Genomic DNA, 23115 nt, shown 5'->3' on the forward strand with positions numbered 1-23115 from the left:
GATTTTTCAGAAAGGAAAAGGTAAGTGCTTGGAAAACACCTCTAAATAGTAGAACTTTGTAGCTACAGCATACTCTTTCTCCGTTTCTACTTGATCAATACCAAAGCTTTAGTCAATAGAAGAGTTTTATGTAAAAATAGAGTTGTAGGTTTCTTCCCCTATTCACGTTCTGTGCTCCTCTGGGAATGAATTTGTATTTGTTACGGAAAAGAAAAAATGGTCACGTTGTGGAGCAGTGCAGTTGCACAGAAAAGGAAAGAAAAACATCAAAGAACGTACATATTTATCAGTCCAGACTTCCTCATATATAGGTGCTCGACAGGCTGTTTGTGCTCTAGACTAGTCTTCAATCAACCTAGAGGTAGTTTAAGGCAAAAGGCTCAACATACTGTGGCAAAATTACTTCATGGATTTTACTTAATAAACTACGTGATTACAAAGAACTATTTTCTTTAGCTGACTTGTATTTTTGCTGTTATAGTTTCAATCCAGGATAAGAAACTGTTTTATTAACAACTGCCATAAAGCAATTCTAGCTTAGCCCTTTAGTTCCTGGAGAGGAATTGGCAAAATTGATGGATTAATGACAGCTAGACTATGGTTGTACTAACTGTAATTCTTTTAAAACAGATATACTGCTGGCATCTTATATCTGGCTTGTGTGGGATCACAGTCTTTTGAGTCTCTGCACCTGTTGGTATTTTTGCAAGAGTTCACTGCTTCTCCCACTTGCTGAATTCAGGATAAGTAGCCAAGGTCAGTACTTACAAGCCAGAAAGGATGCAGAAATACTTCTGTTTTCCAGCACTTAAATTTTACCATATTTGAACTACACCATCTCTCTCAGCTAAAGCATCCAATCCTGCTGTAAAGCAAATCATACGCTCTGTGACACTTACAGTATCTTGAATCTGATACTGTAGGATGGCAGCTGTTCTCTCTCATGTAAGCAACTGTTCACTTGGAGATATTAAGCAGCTTCCATCTGGCTGGAAATGGCTACTGGAAACCGAGTTTAAACAAGGACTTAAAAAAAAAAGCTCTCCTTAACAGGCCACCTGAATTCAAAGCCTTCAGGGCCATCTCTGTGAAAAAAGCCATCTATCGATCCACAAAAGCTTTTTGAAACCAGACTTGTTAAGGAAACTGCAGAACATGTAACACAAATGGGTGGACAGAACCAGGCTCATGCACACATTATTAAAAATTTGCTTAATTTAGGAGGACTGGTAATGTTGTCTAGGGATCAGAGTTAAAGGCCAGCATCCCACTCTCCATGTGACATGAATTCTGCTCAGTTTGGGATTCCAGTGTTCTGTGCAGTCTGGGAAAGACAGAGAGGTAAAAAGAGAGATCTGAAGGGGACTTGGATACAATTTGAAAAATCTGGGATTAATGTTACTAGAACATTGAAAAAAACAAGACCCATAAAGGGCAGAAATTATCCACTGCCTTGTCTCCAGTGAAGACAATTTTCATGGACAAGTTAATACAGAATGCATTTAGAAGAAATTTCTGCATCTTCTCTTATGGAGCTACTGAAAATCCTCAGTATTGTTGGGGAAGTGACCAAAGCAGTATGGAGGGAGGCAAGTACTCAAATATCCAAAATAAAGTCTGCTCTATCATGGCCGCAGTCAAGTTGTCATCCTGCGGAGTCAGTATCAAGAGGAACAGATAACACGAGCTTGTATATACAGGTGCAGCTCCCATTGTTTTCTTATCCTGTGGTGAGGTTAGATGGCATTCGCAGGCTGGTTTGGTTCCCTTAGTTGGAAAGGCAACACAAGAACGAACATTCACAATGTGAGAACTAATCCAGAGCGGTACTATGGACTTCATTATGAAAGACAGCAGGCTAAATTATTGCACAGCTTCTTCCCTGCTGCGAGTTTGCTCTCGTTTGCACCAAACAACCGAAAATGTACCTGTTGCCAAATCCGGTAGCCCAAGGGAAACCAGGCTGCAGCAGCTCCATGTCCCCAGGTCCAACCGTTAGTGAGCCTAAGCATGTATCCCCAGTAAGCATGCGCACGCACACGTGCAAAACATGGATTCAGTACATACATACAGACAGAGCATCACAGACAGAAAACAGCACTCAGAAATACAAACAGGACTGACAGCCTCCTCCCCTCACCTTCCCAGCTGATCAGAATGAAGGCCCATCAGCGGGGAATACAGACACATCTCACACCCGTCCCTCCCATGGCTGGGCTTAGATGCTCCGTCTATCCAGCAGCCACCCCCCAGCTCTCTGCTCTCCCCTGCCGCTGCCACCCGTGCCTGCCCTGCTCCAGGGGCTGCTGCGAACCTCCCCACCCCGCTATGGATCCCGCCAGTAGCGGCCTTAGGCGAGTTATGCCCAAGGGGGGCAATGGCCACTGTATGTACCCAAAGCACTGTGCTGCACCCTGGCCCTCGTGCGTTTTGTACCACAGCCAACATCTGTTACCCAAGACCCCTTCTGCTTGGCTTGTCTCAGATTTGATCTAAAGGACATATCTGGTATGATTACAATGCCTATTAACTCTTGCCCAAACAGACACAGCTCTCAGGTTTCTTGAATGGTATCAACTTCTACAAGATAAAGAGACGAGATTGAAGTATTTTAACGTACTTTTATTTAATAAATAACTTCCGTAATAGCACTGTAAAAAGTGAACAACTTAAAATAAAAAGGCACTTAAACAAGAATATGACCATGATGCAGTTTGAATGGTCAAAGGCAAATATACATGGCACATGTCAAGAATGATGTGTGACTCATGTCACATGAGAAACTATGCAATCTTAGCTACAGGGTAAAGGCAAATTTACAGCTAAGACTGCCCAAAAACACAAGAAAGGAAAAAAAAAAAAACAAAACTTGTGTTGATACAAAAATATTACAAAAAGAATCACAGCCATTAAAAAGGTTAGAAGGGTGACAAAGCACCAGGCTTTAAACCAAGAAAACATTACAGAATAAAGACACAGTATGACGTAAGGCCCTTATGTGTTTTGAGGATGTCTTGGTAAGGTAATTCATGATTCTGCCACCCAGGGCTTGAATTTACAAAGAAAAACTAAGCAAGTTACCAGTCAGCAACTTCTTCAGTAATGGCATGTGTTTTAAAGCTATTTTTTCCTTCTTAACATTCTTCTCAACCCTTTCATTTTAACCATAACCTGGCAATTAGCAACTTAAAAATTCAAAGTAAGTGTGCACACGCTTTTCAGTCCTTTACACTGCTCACTTCCAATTTACTCAACTTACCATATACTTAATCATATGTCTAGCAAGTAGAAGACCAATTAACCACCAGCTCCATGCTACATAAGTTTAATTATATCTGCAAACTCAAGCCCTGATTTCCCTGTAAAGCTAAAAGGTTTAATACTAAATGGCTAGGCAGAACCCTCATGCCGATTGCTTTAACGTTTCCCTCCCAGTCATACCACAGCAGTATCGCACCCTGCAGAAGACCTGGATTCACAGCACAGGAGTGGAAAAGGTCAAAAAGGCACCATGTGACCATTGCTGAACAGGCTACACAGTCTCAAGTTTTTTTGTCAGACCCCTGGCACTGATTACTTTTATTTGCAAAAAAACCCCATAAAAATAAAAATTACATATGGTACATTTTCAAAACCTGCACAGAAAACAAACCTATATGTAATGAATTAGTAAAATCACTGCAGTTTGCCCTAAATCTATCTTACTGTGACTACAAAAATTGCTATGCTGCATACAGTGTTGTGAAGTTACACAAGCAGTGTTCATTTTCCCTCATATTTAGGATTGACCACAGTTGTCACTGCACTCTTGTAAATAGGATTTTCACCCTAGAAAAAGAAAAATATTTATATTAACATTTTAAAAGATGAAAAAGCACTGTGTTTGTGAGAACTGTAAAAATTAGCCTAAGAAATTAGCTTAAGAAGTTACCCATTAATGTTTGGTTTGTACACACAAACAGCTTACTCAAACTACTTTTCCCTCTAGCAACTTGAACAAAGGCATGCTCAGCTAATAATGCAAGGGGTTAGGGCACGGTCCTGCCTGTTCAGTTTACACCACTGATTTCCTTCAAAGCTGCTGAACCTCATATGGTCATCTCGGGGCTGAGCTACCACCTCAGGGGTCTGCAGCCCATCATGTTTTTAAAAGAACAGAATTGTAAACAACATTGAAACCACAACTGACCACAGACCACATTCTTCTATAATAAACATTTAAATACCTTATCTTGTATTATAAATTAATTCTAGAAACAAAGTGGAAATGCTTGTGCTATTTTGATAATACACATTCAAAATATATTGAACATTTAGTACTTGTTCTCACTTTATTCCTGTAGGTCCCCCCCAACCCCCATATGCACAAAATGTACAGTTAGAACTAAGAACCTTCTGTACTGGTCAAGTGCTGTAACAAAAACCATTATTTCTACTGATATGAGAAATGCCTACAGAGCAACCACTCACACCTCTCGCTGAGATTTGAAAACCTCTAAATCAAGCTTATTTAAGCTTCCTTTGTTCCCAGGTTTCCTTTTATCTCAGTAAATCATACTCCAGTTATGGCATCCTTGCACACCTAAGACAAACAGCTTGAACTCAATATTAATAGATAAATCTTAGTAGAAGAAAGGGCTGCCGCTGGGACTCTACTGATACAGCCTGGATCTGCAGTACACAACCTGAACTTCAGCCTCAGTTAATGTTGTTTACCACACAGAAGCTCTCCTCTGCATACACAAATAATTTTGGAGGAAGCTCGGTACCGTGCAGATGTCAATCTGAGCGCAGTTCTGACCAGAACTTTAGCTGGCCTTAATCAGCTGTAAGGGAATCTCTCTCCCTTCAAAGTTCCCTCCAATCTGAGATGGCCTATAAAACTAAATTAATTCAATTCTGCTCTATTGGTTTACATAGCATTTAAAACATTTCAGGTTAAAAATTTTTTTCCTACAGTCAATTAAAGGAAATCCTCCCCCAAGACACTCACACACACCAGATGTGTCTTTTTTCATGGTCATAAACCTGGAAAAATCAACTGGGAATACTACAGGATGTGCCAAAAGGTAACAAGGCAAGCAGGAAGCCAACTTGGCATGAAATTTTCTTATCACAATTCCTGGGAAGTTTGTTGCCTGTTTGCAACATGTGGTATGGGGCAAGTAACCGGTCTGCTGCAATAGCAGCAGCTGCTGCTGCTAAGGACGACCATTTAGCCTTTCTGTCATGGTTCCTGTCACAGAAAAAGGGTGTTTCTCCTTAAAGCCGGCTTCTCCACATGCAAAGAGCAATGAGGCACATACAATCCCACCTAGACCAGAAAGACTCCAGCCTAGTCTCTCAAGTCCAGCCAGAACCTGGATTGCTGGACAATGGAAGTCAGAGTTCTCTGCTCACTCTTCTCAAGATCTGAGTTGATGTCATCTGGCTTGCGATGAAGGAGGAACTAGGTGTCCAGTGCTGACTATACTTCACAAATACAAAGTAACAGCAAAAGACCCTTCTATCAGTTCCCAGGCCAACTCTGCCTTGATTAAAAATATATCAGCTAGGGGTTTGGAAATGAATGGGGAGTTAAGAGAATTTTATTTTTTTTTAAATTATGGAAATACAGTGTTGTGGCTAGTTCTCAGCCAGATAAATTAATCAATGCAAAATTGCAGAGAGCTTATCATTAAACATGGAAGTAGTAAATAAATGTCCAGTAGTCCAACACAACTCTCGCTGCACTTCAGGCCCCTCGCAGCTGGCACATGGCACAGACTTTCAGAGATTAGCAGCGTTCCAGATTTTTAACCAGCTACTACAACATGGTTGTCCAAGACAGCAAGTTTGGAATAAGACCACTGTTTTAAATAAACCTGTTTTCTTTATGCCACTGCAGAGAATACACTGGTTTAAACATGCAAAGTTTGGAAAACACTTTTGCTACATGCCCCTATAACTGAAAATGCCATGCACACTGAAACCAAAATAAAAAATAACAAAAAATAACTACACACAAGATCGAGTGAAATGCATTAAAATAAAGATGGAGATATTTGAAAAAAAAAATGCACCTTCAGCAGAGAATGAAAAGCTATGTTCTTGCAACAGCATTCACTTTCAACTAGGCTGGGCTGTTCAGAGGGTAACAGTTCAGTCTAGTGTTGCATGAAGATGAACCTATTATACAGGCTGTTTGATTAACCTTCTTATTCCTTTTTTTCTCCATGGACTTACTGTTTCAACAGTCACTTAAACTACCTTTACAGTGGGTTTAAGTCCTAAGTCACCGCAAGAAACTACACTCTAGAGTATTTTAACTCATCTACATATATTACTCAAGAGCTGGTCCTTACTATTTTCAGCTCTCATTAATATCCGTCATTATTTTAGAGCAATATAAAACAAGTCACCTGTCTACCTGTAAATATGCAATTGCATCAGATGAAGTGCGAAGGCCAAGGTTAAAGGCAAGGTGACAGAGGGCGCTGTCTACCACTACTGGAAGACTAAAGGACTGCAGCTAGCCTGCTATTGAGTAAATACTCTCATAACGGCACAAATCTAAACCAGACAGGCAGCGAAGACAGTAAGGCCCGACAGCAGTGAAAGGACACTAAGGCAGTAGCTATGCTGCAGGCCAAAGACTGATTGAGCTTGGTTCAACCTAGCTGAGCAACAACTGCAAGGATACTGTGGCAGCAAGTCATTCACACATCACGGACCAGAACTGGTTCTCAGGCACCTGGGCCATGAGAAGCTTCATGGTGCTGCAGTTTACTCATGGCAGTAGCCAAGCCACATGTGTGTATGACTGCTGTGGAATAGGGGGAACAGTCACACAAGCTGCATGCAGTTTATTTTATTGTATATGTATACACCTGGAGGGAACCTACTGCAGTGAAATTTTCTTGTAATGGGATTTCAGATTACTTTCTTGCCTTGGCAATATAAGACAACTCTTTCTTCACCTAAATGAAAGGTTACTTCCACAATCTATAAACCCCAGAAAAACTTAAAGGGGAAAGGAGGATTTTCTTTTACTTTCTGTGGGTGACCTGTTCTACCAATACTGATCTCCTCCCTTTTGGTGGCAAATAAAGCTAAACCCGCCTCCCTCTCTCCCCAGAGTTCTGTTATTCTATGAATACCAGAAAGGATAAAGTCATGTTTAAAAACCTGTACGCTTTCATACTTTTAATCTTTGCAGTGAGTAAAACAAAAGCCAGAAGTCAATCCCTCCATTTACACAAGAGGAAAGCTTTCCGCAAGAAGTACGTTTTGAAGAGAAATGGCAGCACTGAGGACATTAGATTCTGAAAGAGTCGTGGGGTGGAGAACTAGAGCACAGAATGGAAGTTACACATGTATGGTTTGTTAGATGCTTCTCCTCCATGCAACAGAAAGTACACAATCAAGTGAATGGCACAAGAGAAGGTAACAGAAGCTTAACCAGATAGGTTTTGTGATATGTTAGGAAGGAATACGAACTCCATTTCCTCCTCAGAATAATCACCTCTGAGAAGAAAAATGGAAAGGAGGTAAATGTGGTCGGTGAGACAAGCAAAATGAACATTTTTACAATCAATTCTGGACACACTGTGAAGTGAAATGATTGCAATAAGAAAGGGAAAGTATATTTCATCAAGGAAGGGCTCAGAGTGCTAGACAAAGTATTTGAAATAGTCACAGTGAGGACAGAGCTTAAATACTCTTCAGTCCTGCTTTCTCCCCTCATTTTTCCCTTACGAAATCTTTTGAGTGCAACAGTGAAAAGGGAGGCAGCAGACAATAAAATTAGAGATACAGATCCTTCCCTTCTACTGGCTCCTGCAAAAAGCCTTTGGATATTTAAAGGGATGTGCTGCCTTCCTGACTTCTTCATTCCCCTCCCTCCAATCTGATCTCTATACTTCATATCTCTCAATGCTCTTCTGACATCCATTCCCCATCCCATCCTCTCTTTCTCACTCCTTCCCCAGCAGCTGGGGATCCCAGGGAAGGAGGACGACACCTAAAGCATTCAAAAAGGAGCAACTTCAAAGTCTACAGAAGATATCCATAATTTCTGGTTTAACGACTTGCTCTTCTGGATTCTGCTGTTTCTGAAATCAGCATTTCCAAACAGAAATGAGGTGTTCAGGCAGAGTTTAGGAGGGACTAAGAAACTGGGGGAAAATGCATCTGGAGGGAACAAGAACATTTTCACCTCTCTTACTGATGTTTCTTTTTACGGAGACCCCCAAGGTAACTGGGCTGCAAGGACTGTGATGTTGCCAGTTTCAATAGAAACAGGGATGGAAAAAGTAAGATGCATATTTAATTATCAAGCCAGTAGAGTATATGCATTTTAGACTTTAAATACAGGCTAGTTCTATATTAGGTTAATAAGTCAAAGCAGTGAAAAAAACTTAAAAAAATCTGTAGGGCTATTCTTAATGTTCCCAGAGTTATTCTAATAAAAACAGTGATATTTATAGGCTGGGATATCTGAGGAATATCTAAACCAGTTTTGCAACCATATCAACTGTAAGCAAACTGACTGCTGACTTGAGGAAACAGAAGACAAACCCTCCCCTGAACGCTGTTGCTCTCCACAATCCAAAGAGCTTCTTCAATTCTAACAGCTGTTCTATTATATATCCACATATTTATACCCCACCCCAGAAAAAAGGAAAAAAAAAAAATCACTTGTAAAATAGTTTAAGCTAGTACTGGTGCTATTAGTAAGTAAGCAATCTTGCTGTCAAAACAAGTTAAAAGTTTTCAAGCTGCACTCTTTTAAAACCCCAGAATCAAATCAGCAGTAGATAAACTGAGCAAGACTCAAACTGTGATTAACTGTGACACACAGCGAGTTTGAATTGACATGCAAAAGAAAAAAAAGAAGCAAGAAAAAGAAAGAAGATACAAACTGAGACTTAGAGACCAGCTTTACGTCCATAGTTTGGATTCTTGAAATTGTTAATAGGGCTCTTGTATATTGGATTTTCTTGCTGAAGTAAAAGAAACGGTCAATGTCGAATAATTCAACAGGAAAAAATAAAAGTTACATTCTGAACTATCACTGAAAAAAATCATGCTATATGTAAAGAAAAAATGTTAATATTTTTTCCAGCATAGAATTCATTTTCTTCAATAAAACCAGAAGACTTCCTAGAAGACTTTTAAAAATTATTCTCTCATCAAACATACGTAGGTGTTGATTAGCAGATTCCTAGAATTTCCCAGAGGCAGCAACCCTATAGCCTACGTAAGCCTATAGACCATAGGCTTGGTTTTCTTGCATACTATTCTGTTGGCAATTGGTTGGGAAGACTTCCACAAACCAGTACCAGCCATGGTTTCATGACCAGTTATTGAAATCTCCCAACTCAACCTGTATGAGTATTTACAAGATCTCTTCTGTAAGCATAAAATTTTCTTCTTCATTTTATAGAAAAGTCACTCATCTTCTAACAACATTTTAATAATACGTTGTAAATAAAGAGTGGTAGAGCTGCAAAACTGAACAATTCTGTCACCATCACATTTTCTCTCTGAAATTTTATTTCAACTGAAGTAACTACTCATTCTTCTAACCCAAGAGGTACTTCTCATAGAGGGTTGGGATTTTGTTTTTTCTGCTAGAGGTAACACATAATGTGTTTTAAAGTCAGCTTAAAATAAGGATATTTCTGTTCCTCCATAGGCCAAAAGGCAGAAATACAATCTGAAACGTTTGAGGCACATGAACAAAACCCTTCTATTCTTTCTCAACTACTGCAGCTTTTATACAGATTAAAGCCTCTTGACTTACCGTATCCCACTTGGCATTCATCTTCTCCTTTTCAAATTTAGCAAATTCTCTTCTGTCATGAATGATCATTAGTAGTTTCCAAATCAATAATAATGCAAGTCCAATAAGAACAATTCCAGCAACCACGCCAGCTACAATGGGAATGATGTCAGGGCCACTGGGACATTCTAGGGAACAAAGCGAGGGAAGGATGATTTTACAAAATAGTAAAGGTAATGCATATCCAGATGGTTTTTAAATTTTATTTTGTACTGAAGCTAGCATCTTGAATATCAGAGATATGCCAATACAATTTTCCTTCCCAATAACATAAGTTTTAGAATGTGTACATCCAGTAACATTCCAGCTTATTTTTATCCTTCCAGTTTCTGTATAATCTCAGCAATAGAACAATTCATGTTCTGATGAAAGTCTACATACTGCTTAACCCCTTAAACGTTCATCTAGATTAGAGTAAAATAACTAGCAATTGCATTTTAAACATACAAGAGCTCCAACTCAGAGCTCCAATTCAACCAGCTAGAGTACAAATGCGGACTAGCAAAACAGTCCCCACATACTCTATCAACAGTGTTACAGAAAAAGGTTGTTCCTCATTTTACCTCAGATGGCTGGGATTGTTAGTAGCTAACATAGACATAAGTAATAACTTTGCTCCCGAGACAGACTTTAAGGATATTTCTTCATCCTGGGAACTGATCTTTGATGAAATAAAATTTTTGAAAAGGCACATCATCTTTGGATAAAAATATAATGTACTTTCAAAATAAGTGAATTATGTGTTTAGAAAGAGTAATACAGATGCAAAATCATTTAAAGTGGCTGACAGAAGCATATATGGAGACATATCCTCCAAAATAACACCCAACTCTTCTATTGATACAAAATTCTGAATAATCACAAACTGAACAAGGGCTTTTGCAGAGCACGATGCACAGCCTGAAGGAGTCAGAAGCAAAGAAGTGCAACTCCTGTGCTGTCAGTAGGAACACTGCTTCGCCCCCAAACTGCAGATTCCTAATCTTGGTCGCTGCCTCTGCAGGAGTGAGGGAAGTGGGAAGGGACGCGGCAGGAATTCCTTGGGAACCAGTAAGAAACAAGTGTCTGCTTCACTGAATACAGCTCCACTGAACAGAGCTTGTTCCTTCAGCACTCATATGACACAAAATTAAGGTGCCTCCTTGTGCATGAAAGCTTGATTCAGCTCTTAACTAAGGCAACAGAAGTTTATCCATGAAGAAAAGGTCAAACCCCAAAAGCATAGGGCATGTGTTGACTTGTCCCTAAAGAAGGCAGGGCTCAAATTTTTATTCTATACTTTGGACTACATTTTTAGAGAATTTAAAAATATTCTGAATTGAAGTGGCACTTATTTCTAAGAGCCACGGACCACTGAACTGTATTAAGCGATGATCACCCAAATCATTGGTTCTGAAAATTCCTTGAGTAGAATACAGCACTAAACCTTTTAACACACAAGTAAGGTGTGTATTTTGTATCAGACTTATAAAAATCAGATCACATGCTGCTAGTGTACAAAACCAGAATTTTTGCACTGTTAGATGCAACATCCAGCGATTCAAAATAACAACACTCTTGATTAATAAATGGTACATTACTAATTGAGCTATTGAATTGTTCTCCTTTTTGTATCAGAAGATTGAACAAAATCAAGAAGAGTTGACTACTAAGGATTTACCAAGTAAAGTTTTTCAAATCTATTCTTGAAGGTACCTCTGTTAAGTAAAAGCAATGGCTCCCAACATGAAATAGCTTAAGCAGTTTGCAGCCCAGTACGCAATTTTGTGGTGTTTGCTTAAGACCGGTCTCATTAAGAAAAGGAAAAGAAAAAAAGCAGCAAAACCCCACAGACACCATTGTTTCTAACCTGCAGCACAAGCCTGGACAAAAACATTATCAAAATTTAGATATCTAGGACTTGCTACAAAACAGGTAAAACAAGCCTGAAAAGCATGTCAAGTGGAAAGATGAAATGCTTTAACAAATACACATATCTGATGAACTTTTTGTTTTTAAAAAACAAAACCTGTTTCTGTCAGCCTAGAGGTTTGAAAAAACTAGATCGAGAGAGACTTAGGTTTTTCTAAAGCCACTCAAGTTCCAGTCATCCAAAACTCTCGCTCAGGGAACAGGTACTTATTTCCAAATGCGGCTAACTCATGCAAATCAACCAGAGCTACTTTGTCGTACACAACAACTGCGTGAATTAACAACGATGAAGGGAGAGTAGGCAACGTCCTGTTCATACCTGGGGTCTCTACCACATGGACATTGGCTTCACCATTTGAATTGACAGAATATGTGAAGTAGAACCAACAGTCATCAACATCCTTCTCTTTGCAATGAGACAATGGATCAGGCTGTCCGGGCTGCGGCAACTTGTCTCGACTTTCTACCCGTGTCATGTTGAAATGCATACATTCCTGAGAACATGTTTCCTTCTTTTCTCCCTTATCGAAAGCTCTACATTGAACGCAGTCCCTGTGGAAGTACAAATCAGAAGCAATGCTTTTTAATATGTTCACAAAATATTTCTAGCATTTAATCTAAAGAGATATAAAGAAGAAAATGTGGAAAAAAAACCCAACAAAACCAAACCTTTTGCCATAAAGACCAGGAAAAAATAAAGCAAGACACAGCTTTTCACCAGCCAGAACATTTATGTACTTTTTGATTAAAAAAATCCCCCATTAATAAATTCCTCATTCTCTGGATGACCCATGGGCTTCAAGGACAGGGGAAAAAAAATTACCCTAATCTTTAAAAGAAAGTAAGGCCCAAACTTTTTCAACACCTCCACATGGAAAATGAATACTCTTACAGAGGGCAGTGTAGGAACATAATAATTACAGTTTAACAGTATCTGAGAGACAGGTTAAAAAGAACAAACTGAGTGACAAGCTTTACAGTAGGCTATCACTCTGAATAACTCAATGAAAAAAAGCAGACTGAGCAGGATTTTTATAATAAGAAGACTGTGCTGAGAGAAAACCTTAAAGTCAGCTGCACAAAGCCAGGAATCAGCCCAGCCACTAATCATAAACTTATTTCAAAGTTTCCATGCAGAAAATGCTTGTTTTCAAAAAACTTGGATTTCCAAAGGCAGGGATGCAAACTTCATTGGCCCACACAAATCTAGGTTTACTTTTCGACTGTCAGGATAGTTTGACTTATTTAATAGAGTTTCAGAATAAAAGTTTTAAGCAAAAAGCTCAGCTGAAGTTTTAACTACTATGGAAATTGCACAGTATACAAGTACTTTTGTTATATTAGTTTCTAGAGGTCAGGATGATGAGACTTCACAGCCTGTCACATTATAGACCTATGTTCCCTCCAGCTCTGCAGAAGGTTGGCTGTTGATAAACATACATGAAATAGGGGAAAGCTGTAATCTGTCCAAGCCAATCTGAATGGTTAAAACTCATTTAACATAACGTACGCATTTCTGAGCCTAACAAAAAATGGCAGGGAAAGAATTTAAGAAATAGTTAGCCTACTTGGAAGCAATCAAAATACTGTATTAATAGTGTTCTGTTTGTAACCACTGATTCTCACCCAACAACTTTTACTTTCTAAAGGGGTGTTATCATACGATGTCCCTACGCTTCAGGGCAGAATAAAGCATAGCATCAAAAGCCTAATTTTAAAAATTCTGCACATGTAAATATCACAAACTTAATGTATAGAAGCTTAGACCCGACCTTCCAGGTACTTACTTGTGCTCTGCACAAACACCAAGGCAAGTCTGACACATTTCACATGTGGGGCCTTGGAATTTGGGATCTGTACAATTACAGGTCCCACATTCGCAGGTTCCTCTTCCATTACAAATCTGCCCGTTAGATGCCATACATGGAAACGTGTCCAAGGAACAGTCACACGCGCTGCCAGTGAAGTTGGGGAAACACTCACACATCCTGCATTTGCAGATACCATTTCCTGTGCATTGAAAAGATATTGCAGTGAAATGAAGCCTAACACAAAATTTATGACAGTAAGATATAAATGTTCACCATCTCATGACAGATATAGGCAAAAGAAAGCCCTGGTGTAGAGATAATGAAGACATGAATGAGCTACAGAATAAATATTAGCTCCTTGAAAAGCTATTTACAGGCGTTTCTCCCCTTTCGGTTCTGCTACATTTGGATTTCCTTTCATAAACAAAATAACAAGACTAGGGAAAGCTGATCAAGAACAGAATAATTAGATGGCCATATCTCCTGGGTGGAGAGCATTACAGAACTGCTTCAGTTCACAATTTTATACGTATACAGATGCATTGATCACTACTGTCTTTCTATCTATCACTACGTAAATTATAAAGCAGCACCTAAAAAGATGAGGAATGCACTAACTTAGATATCACAACACAGAAAAATGAAACACTTTCAGCTCCCTAGAATACCACCATTCAGCTGCTGTACTTCTGACCTCATCCACCCAACCAAACTTTATGCTCCTTATACTCCCTGCACAGGAACAGGATACATCTACCTCTAGAAGGGCGATTTGGATGAAACAGAAAGATCTTTGGCTACACCCCTCCTTCTCCTGAGAGAGACTACAGTGAGAATGAAGTGTTTAGGTCAATGCTTATCTGTCACCATATATTTCGGAACACCACTACCATTGCTCCTACTCTTTGTGGAGCTGGCGAGCAACAGGTGTAGACTGAGGTAGTAGTTACCCTCCTACCAGGTACTTCCACATGCAAAGCAGCCTAGGGAAGTTACAGGACAAAAATACATGCAGCAAACCAATTTAGACACTGGTTGCCAGAAGATTTTCTAAATTGCTTTTGATTTCAGGAATTAACTGCTGTCAAGAGTCTTGTTTCAAGCATTTAAGGTGTTTTTCTGGATCTTGCACATTCTAATCTTCACTTACCTTTCAGAATAGTCTCACTGGTATCTTGTTAAGCACCAGGTCAAGCACTCACTATTACAAGTAAGCTGAGGTCATTCTCTCTTTTATTGACACATAACATTATAATTTCAGGCCAGTTGTCTCAGCATTCTTTACTACAATACCTGATGATAATTCTCTAATAAACAGCAGAAGTCAAGTTCACTTCATATCCTTCTCTTGGAGCTGTGATTCAAGGAAGGTGAAACGTGTACTAACATCCTATATGTTCATCATCACAGAGAGCTGTTTTATTAATAGGCATTTTCAATCACTGAATCTGTGGATATTCTCACCTCTGTTATCAGTAGCTATAACCTACAAGCTAAGTATCGCTACTCTACAGGGTAGAATTGACAGACTTGTGAACTGCTGGCCAGTTTTGCCTGCAGAAAACTCTGAAGCAGTTTCTCACCTCCACAAATCAAACCATTTGATCGATCACAGTTGAAGTTATCACATTCACAATATTTGCCAGAATACACTTCGTTGGTGTTTTCTCTTTTCTTGCATACGCATTGTCCACAAATACATTCTCCATTGTTACTGCATATTTCTGTGCTGTTCTCCCTTCTGCAGTAAGCATCCATATCCTCACTATTTACTTCATCTGTACTACATTCACACAGTCTTCCAATACGTCCCTCGTTACACCTACAAGGTAAAAACATGACTGAAAATATAAACTTAATTAAAAGTCATACAATATAAAGACTGCAAAAATAGCACAAAGAAGAGGAGTAAGAGTGACTATTCTCTCAAGGGATTTTCCAAGTTAAAACTTCAAATGAGATTTCCAGCTGACTTCTACATAGCCTTTCTTGAAGCCACTGGAGCAAACTGGACTAAATTGCTTCTACGTCGATTACTTGATCCAGGTGAGAAACTGTGTGTCACCAACTCTAAATTGCCACATAAGCGCTATTAATCCCTCTCTTGTGACAGAAAAATAATTATTTTTAAGTGACAGTGGCTGTTCACTGTAGCTGCTGTCATCTTTCCATGAAAAGATTTCCCATGAACAGCAATTTGGCAGGAGAGCAGATGATCTTCAAAGCTGCTGAGACAAGATCTTCAGGAATCAGCACTTCTCATTATCAAGGTTACAATATCAACGAACAAATGGAGGTTGTTCTTGTTCCCAGCACTGACTGACCAGCTGTTGTCGAGAGTCAGGAACAATGCTTCCATCAGGAAACTGTTACTGTCGCAAAAGCAAAAGACTGTTTTTACCCACGGCTCTATTCTACCCTATGTGAAACCACAGGGACACCAGTGACAGTGATACCAAGTTTAGTAAGTCTTTCTAAACAAAGATGGGAAAAATCTGCTTTTCTTATATAAAGGGAACGTAAAAAACTGACTGCAAACTGGAGCAATGTATCCACTACTTATGGCCCAAAGCGGCTTATTCCTCAACTTACAGAATTCTGAGCAGTTAGGTGGCCATACCTCTTTCAAACACCCTGTTAACTACCACCAACAAATTCACGAGGCAAACATTCGTCAGTTCTATGTCAAAAGTCCTCTAAGATTAAACTTGGTATCTTTTGTTTTATTTTTAATAACAGTAACATATTAAACCATGAGGTATGAGACTTACAAATTTCATTTCAGTTACAGTTCATTGAGCAGGAGTCAATATTGTTTTCCAAAGTCCTGGATCTTGTTTTCCTAGAGAAGTACTTAAATTCATTCTGCTCTTACCGTTCTCATCTCAAGTGCTTCCAGGAAGAAAAAGTTTTCATTTTTGCTGTAGGTTTCTTGGAGGGGAAGAAAAGGCTAAAACCTTGACTTACTAGGCTGATCTTCAACCAGTCTCCACTGAAATGCTAAGATTTTGCTCTGCTTTTATTATGTGTCATCCATTGTGTATAATACCAGAAAATCCCCTATCATTTTACTTACTTTTCAAATATGTACTAAGAAATACACATCTAATCTAATCCCTGTGATGAGCAATAAATAATGGACATTTCAAAGGCATATGTACACAAAAAAAGCGATATATAGTCTGAAAAATCTATAGAGCTATGCAATTAGAAGAAACATTGTAATAAGACCCCAAAAGGTTCAAAATAAATTAGGGAGAAGAGATTGGGGATGTCATCCAAAATAAAAGGTTGTTCTTTTATGACTTTTTACTCTTCCACAGTTGGTGCCAATCTGGGTAGGAGCTCCTCCCAAAAAACTAGGAAGCCTTTGAATTTCTCAAGACCACAGACCTCACAATAGAAGGATAAAATTAAATCAGTATGAATATTTGCAAGAATATCACAGATGAATCCCATTTATTTTGTTCCATAAATCCATAGTTTTGCCATATTAAACGGACCTCTCACTTAAATAAAGAAACAGGAAAAGCGGTAGGACCTATATCATTTAAAGAACTGACTCAAGGCCAAATTTTAACTCTGACTTGTGCAATAGAGCCAATATAATGATCAATACTATGAATTCCAGCACATGAATTCTTTGCAGACATAATACAGCATGTCAAAATATCCTAAAAGAAACACGTCTGTAACAAATTCTTGTCCTTTCACTTAAAGAAATTAGTAAAACCAAACGAAACAAAGGTCTTGCTAATATTCCCCTTTTGCAAAAATAAATAAAACGTCTATTTACTTACCTGCATGCACCACATTCAAATGTTCCATTTCCTTCGTGGCAGGCTGGACTATTAGGTTCTCCTTCACTTTGGCACTGACATTCACAGATGAACTGCAGATTAATTTCCACTTCTTCAGTGAATCCCAGTGGTTTAATCTTAATTGTTTCATTTCGTCCTTTCTTTGGACATTCATTAGCTGTTACATTAATCTCAAATTTAACCTACAAAGAAAAATAAATGGAGTGCCACATTATTTAAAGGTGTTTTGCCTGTAACTATTAAAAAAATACTGAGTGTTGGACATTTTAAATTAATTTTGTATTTGGGTAGCAGCATGTATACTGTAAGTTACCTCATCTCCAATTGAAATGTTAGAACATTTCCTTCCATCTTCTTGTGTGTCATTCACTCCATTCTTGCAGAAAGATTTATAACTGATTGTCACTCCTTTTGGTAGCTTACTGTTTTCCAAGATAACCTCTGAAGAAAGGGACTAAACCAATAATTATTAGCTAAATTCGAACTGAGTCGCATTAAGCTTTTTGCTGAAAAAAAAGACATTATACAACTATGCACATTCTAACCAGTAATCCCACAGGCACATTGGAATTATGTAAACTCCAATGCACCGAGAAACACCAGCCCAGGGCTGTCTGTAGTCGTACTGTGGTGATCTCTTCTCACAGTTGAACCCTGTTACGCAGGGTCGGGGCAGGTCTCCCCAGATGTCTGAGGCACTTGTTTGCTCCAGGTACTCCAAAGAAGAAATGGGTCTTATTTACACGACACAGCTATGAAGAAAATAATTTGGGGCCAAACCCAGGACTCCCTGTGGTTGACGGGGAAATTTACTTTGGGGTCAAGAGGTTGCAAAATGTCTCGTTTCTCTTCCACACGGAAGGAAAGCAAAGAACTGAAGGTACTGAAGAAACAGTGTGGTTTTTGGTTGTGGATTTAATTTTTTAAAAGAGAAAACATGGATGATAACTTTTTCTTTGTAGTATTGTTTTAAGTGGCTTTAAGAGCGTATGTTTCTAGTCATCTAACCTCTTATTGCCATAGCGTTTGAATGTCTAATGTGGTTTTACTGCAATGGCAGTACTTTTATAGTTTAGTATACTCACTTCCTATTTTGTAGAAAAAAAATTAAATCCACCTTCGAGTATCTGCCTGAAAAACTCATAATAACTTAGAGGGAAGAAAAACTAATCTACCTGAATAAAAACTGAACTTACATTGTACGCATCAATGATCAGCTGAATCACATTGCTGGAGTTTGAAGACAATGTCCCCACTGCTGACTTCGGTATCAGATTTTTCAATTCCTTTCAATATTTACAAAAGGAAAAGGAAAATTAGAATCGTACTAACAAAGAGTATAATTTGTACTGTAAATATCTGTACAGCGATATAATGCTTTTGTGGATTAACTACTCAAGATCAAGTACTTCAGAAAACAAGGCTACCGTGTTGCCAGTGATCTTCATTATTTTACCAGTTATGCATAGCACTACTAGTATAAACAAATATTCAGCTTTTTCTTCTCCTTCACATTTTCATGTTAAATTTGGTAATAGAATACTACGACCTTCTCTTGCACAAGTTGACCACATATATCTTCAAGACCTTTAAGATGACCCATACCTCCAGTGCATTAAAGATAGGCAGATAAACGATGACTTCCAATGAAAAAGAAAAAACTTACGATTTCACATCATTTAAAAATGCCAAAACAACAAAAACCACCTTGTTAGGTTAAAGAGTGGAAAAAATATGCATTCCCTTTACACAGTCACTTCCTATTTCACAATCACATCCAGAAGTTTGGTTAATTTTAAACATCAGGAATATAAATAGACCACATAGGAAAAAATATGTTCTTTCATAAGGGTGTCTCTTGATTCAGTGTCCACACCCCCCTCAGCTATTTTGCTGTAAAAGTGTTCATAAAAATTAGCACTGCAAATATGTTCTTCTCTCCCTCCTACCTATAAAGAGGGGCAAGGAGGAGGGGCACTTTGTTCTTGGAAATTACACACACTCAGTATCAACTTGCACAGGTAAAAATGGCTTAATAAAAATGTGAGTAGCAAAATACTGCTTACACAATCACTTACTTCCATAATTATTTTAATTTCAAATCAAGCAATTTTAATGACTTCAAGCAAATCTGAGTCAGCCTTAGTGCTTGGGCAAAAAGATGTAGAGAGACCAGAACGACGTTATTTATCTTTACCTTATAAACTGCCTGAAACTCTTCGGTAACAGCAAAGATTGTCTGAATATTGTTCTCACTAAGCTTCTGTACCAGATGAGCAATAGAGGGATAATCCTATAAAATCAAGCATAAAATGCAATTCAAATTTGTGACACATTGCTAGAAAACCATCAGAAAGACTTTGACATCATAAATACAAATCACCTTTAGAAACTTACGTAAGACTTCTAACTAGCCAGCTTACATCACAGTTCTAAAGTAAAACAACCTCTGAAAACGAACATGTATTGAAAAGATTCCATATTAAAACCACCTATCTTCATGGGACTTCACATTATCATATTCCCTGCCACTTCAAGTCTCCAGGTTAAATCCCTAATCTCAACATTCTCATAAAATTACCTTTGGTAATTTTCCATATGACTTATCTCAGTGAAAACCACCACATTTTGCTCTGTTTCATAAAGAACCACACACTTCGTATCACAAGATTTCAAGCAGTCTTAAAAGAACTGGTCATGCTCTCTCTTTTACAGTATTTTTCACAGTAGTAAAATACTTCTGAACACAAAGACTAGCAAACTGATAAAATAATGGGAAAGTCAGCACAGTTTGCCAGTGGACATGCAGGATTATTAATTATTAAAAAGGTTAATATCCAACAACAGAAATCATAGTGTGAAAGGTGCCAGTTCTTGAGATTTTCCAATTAAGACTGGATGAATTCTTGCACATTTGCTTCAGTTAAGCTAAAGTCACTTGATGTAATAGAGGTAAATGGGTAAAGTTCAAAAGATGTAGCAGCCTGAAACTAAACCAGATGACCTAATGAGATTTTTTTAATTTAAGCATCCCAAAATATTAATTTCCCTAGAAGATGATGTACAGACTTACATAATAGTGGCTCATTGTGTACATATTATTTTCCAGATGACATTTCCCATCATTTGGTAAAACAATTCCACCAAGTTTACCATCGCCTGCAAAGTGAAATCCAGCATCCGTGGAAAACACTAACAGCCTTGTAACATTTCTCCAGCCAATTTGATCCTTGGAAAACAAACACATAGATTTTTGGTATTTTGCAGCAATTTATTTATAGCCTTGGGGACCAACGCTTGAGAGATAAATGCATTAAAAAGTAGACAGACGTAGAAGAAGTCATACTGCAAAAGTGTCACCCTGGAAATCACATAATTCACTAAAACCTTAAAAGCACTTGCATCTAATTAAAGGCCTACTCCCAAAAACCTGCTGCAGGTTTTTCCACCAAAGGCAAGAAACATTCTTTTTGAGATCTGCTTTGGTCTGTTCAGCTCTCACTAGAGTAACTGAAGAGCGACAGGGTTTTAGAAATCAGTCCAGCTCTTTAAAGCCAAGTCCACTTCTCTGTCACTACCACACAGCCCGAGCACAGGGGACAACGTTAGTGTGTAGGGCACTGCTGCAGTCCTGAATTGGAAGATGACGGCTTGCCCAGCGTTAGGCTCTGAAGAATCGTCAGGCTTTGCCAGTCTAGTCCAGATTTGTACCCAGCATAGTGCTTGCCAGACAACTGCCCCTTTTCACTGTCCCACGAGCATCCTGGCCCAAAACTGGAGGGCCAAATTCTGTAACCTGCCCTTTCCTTTTTTTTTTTTAATTCTTCCTCAAGTTGATGCCCTAGTTCATTTAAAGAGTGAAGACCATATAAAAGTGTCACATACATACCAGTTACCACAAAAAAAAAACAACCACCCAACAAAAAACACTAGAAGGCTTATGATTAAGACTGCACTTTTAAAATAAGCCTCCAGATTGTTTCAGAAGTCCTGACTCCGTTGATCAACAGCAAAAATAATATGGTAACAAAGCAATAAATTTTGATGTCACTTTTTTGGGAGTCCATGTTGTACAGGTGCATAGAATGGTCTGTCACACTACAGAAACATCAGAGAATGCAGTGATCTAGATCAGATCTTCAGAAATAAACAAAAATCAGGTTTCCATCTAGTACTGTCTGAGAAGCCAGCAGAAGTTACAATTCAAACTATTCTGAAACAACAACTTCTTCAAGAAGCATTTAAAAACTTGAAATAATTTGAGAATAGTTGCTTACTCAGGATTTCATACACCTTTGAGCAGAATTTAACACTTCTTTTACAGCAAACTTCAAAAACTTTGTCTTTAGAGGTCATGTTCGCAACAGATGGATACATTCCAATCAACACACTCACATTTCCTAGTTTCATTCGCTCACTAGAGATCTCTACAAAAAGACAAATGCATGTATCCATGCAGTCTGCCTAGTCTCTCGTCTTGCTAGCATGAGATGTCATGTTCAAGCATCAGCCACCATAACACATAAGGCTGTATACAGACAATTGCATTTAATAGAGCAGTAAAGAAAACTAATACAGACTTACCCCACAAACTGCAACCTGCATTATTGCATCAAATCCACCTTCAGGAGAATCTAAATTCCCAGAAATGTGCTGTTTACCTACAAGTTCATTGAATTTATTTCCTTCACTGGTAAGGCTGAGCACATTTTTATAGCTAAATGGACTTGTACAGTTCTGGTCACCTGTACAAGGATTTCTGAGTTTGGCTGGTGTTGTACTTATATATGGCATCACAGTTTTCTCCACAAAAGAGCCAAAACCTAAGACAGAACAGTAAAAACCCTGTAAGCTGAAGAATGGAATTCTCTTATTTCTATTATGACATAAGAATGCAAATGCATTATAGCTCAACTGATGTCAGAAATAGCTCTCATCCTTGTTTACATTCCACTTTCTCCATCAAGACCAAGTACTCTTATATTCAACAGGTTCTATGTATTACAGTATCTGTCATAATACTGCTAATGTAAAAAAAAAACTTCATACATAATCATGTGAAAAACATCAGGAATGAAACTTGATTTTATTACCTTTTTTTTTTAGAATAAGCAAAGCTTTCTTACCAATTCGAAAGTCTGAAGTTATTTTTTCCATTTCTAACATCAGAGCTGTTCCAAGACTTTTCACATTTTCTAAATCATCTTTCATAGAATAGGAGAGGTCCATAAGATAATAAAGGTCAATGGGGTAGTCTTCAGCTCTCTTAAATTTTAATGAAAATGTTTGGGGTTCCCCTGTTTCAGAGATTAAACAACAAATAGAAACCATTAAAAAATCCACAGCTGGACCAGTAAGAAAAATGCATTTTTAAGTGAAGTCTTTGAAATACTGATGGAGGTTTTGAATTAGAGGTGAGTGATTTTTTTTTTTTATTCTGTTAATTGAAGTGCTTAACACCAAATTATGATGAAAAAATTGTCATGTATTTCTTTCAAACATCCAATTTCATATTTCCGAAGTATTTAATCTCCCTGTAGAAAATACCAGCCTGCCAAAAAAAAAAATCAAGCTTCTCTTAGTTGCTGCAATTTCAAATCCTCATACTTGCAATAATTTTAACAAGGTTCCTGTAAGATCTAATAGCACAAATTTTTAATATCTATTTGCATCCAAAATTATTCTACATTGTTTAAATAGGTTTATAAAAGAAAAATCAGTTCTGGATGGAATATTTCAAGTTACT

The 23115-nt window shown here is 38.2% G+C and overlaps 1 protein-coding gene across 1 annotated transcript in view; it reads right to left on the bottom strand.

Annotated features, from left to right (window-relative positions):
• Window positions 1-2601: 2601 nt before the first annotated feature.
• ITGB1 (integrin subunit beta 1) overlaps window positions 2602-23115 on the bottom strand; it is a 44595-nt gene continuing 24081 nt past the window's right edge. The window contains exons 5-16 of the mRNA XM_064444932.1: window positions 22496-22666; window positions 21954-22192; window positions 20443-20598; window positions 19567-19662; window positions 18566-18655; window positions 17683-17823; window positions 17349-17551; window positions 15132-15370; window positions 13525-13747; window positions 12057-12289; window positions 9788-9954; window positions 2602-3828 (exon numbers count right to left, since the gene is read on the bottom strand). Of these exons, the coding sequence (XP_064301002.1) occupies window positions 3763-3828; window positions 9788-9954; window positions 12057-12289; window positions 13525-13747; window positions 15132-15370; window positions 17349-17551; window positions 17683-17823; window positions 18566-18655; window positions 19567-19662; window positions 20443-20598; window positions 21954-22192; window positions 22496-22666 (2024 nt within the window). The 3' untranslated portion in view covers window positions 2602-3762. The remainder of the gene's footprint in view (window positions 3829-9787; window positions 9955-12056; window positions 12290-13524; window positions 13748-15131; window positions 15371-17348; window positions 17552-17682; window positions 17824-18565; window positions 18656-19566; window positions 19663-20442; window positions 20599-21953; window positions 22193-22495; window positions 22667-23115) is intronic.

Source organism: Phalacrocorax carbo, chromosome 2 (assembly GCF_963921805.1).
Source record: "Phalacrocorax carbo chromosome 2, bPhaCar2.1, whole genome shotgun sequence".
NCBI classification, from domain to species: domain Eukaryota; kingdom Metazoa; phylum Chordata; class Aves; order Suliformes; family Phalacrocoracidae; genus Phalacrocorax; species Phalacrocorax carbo.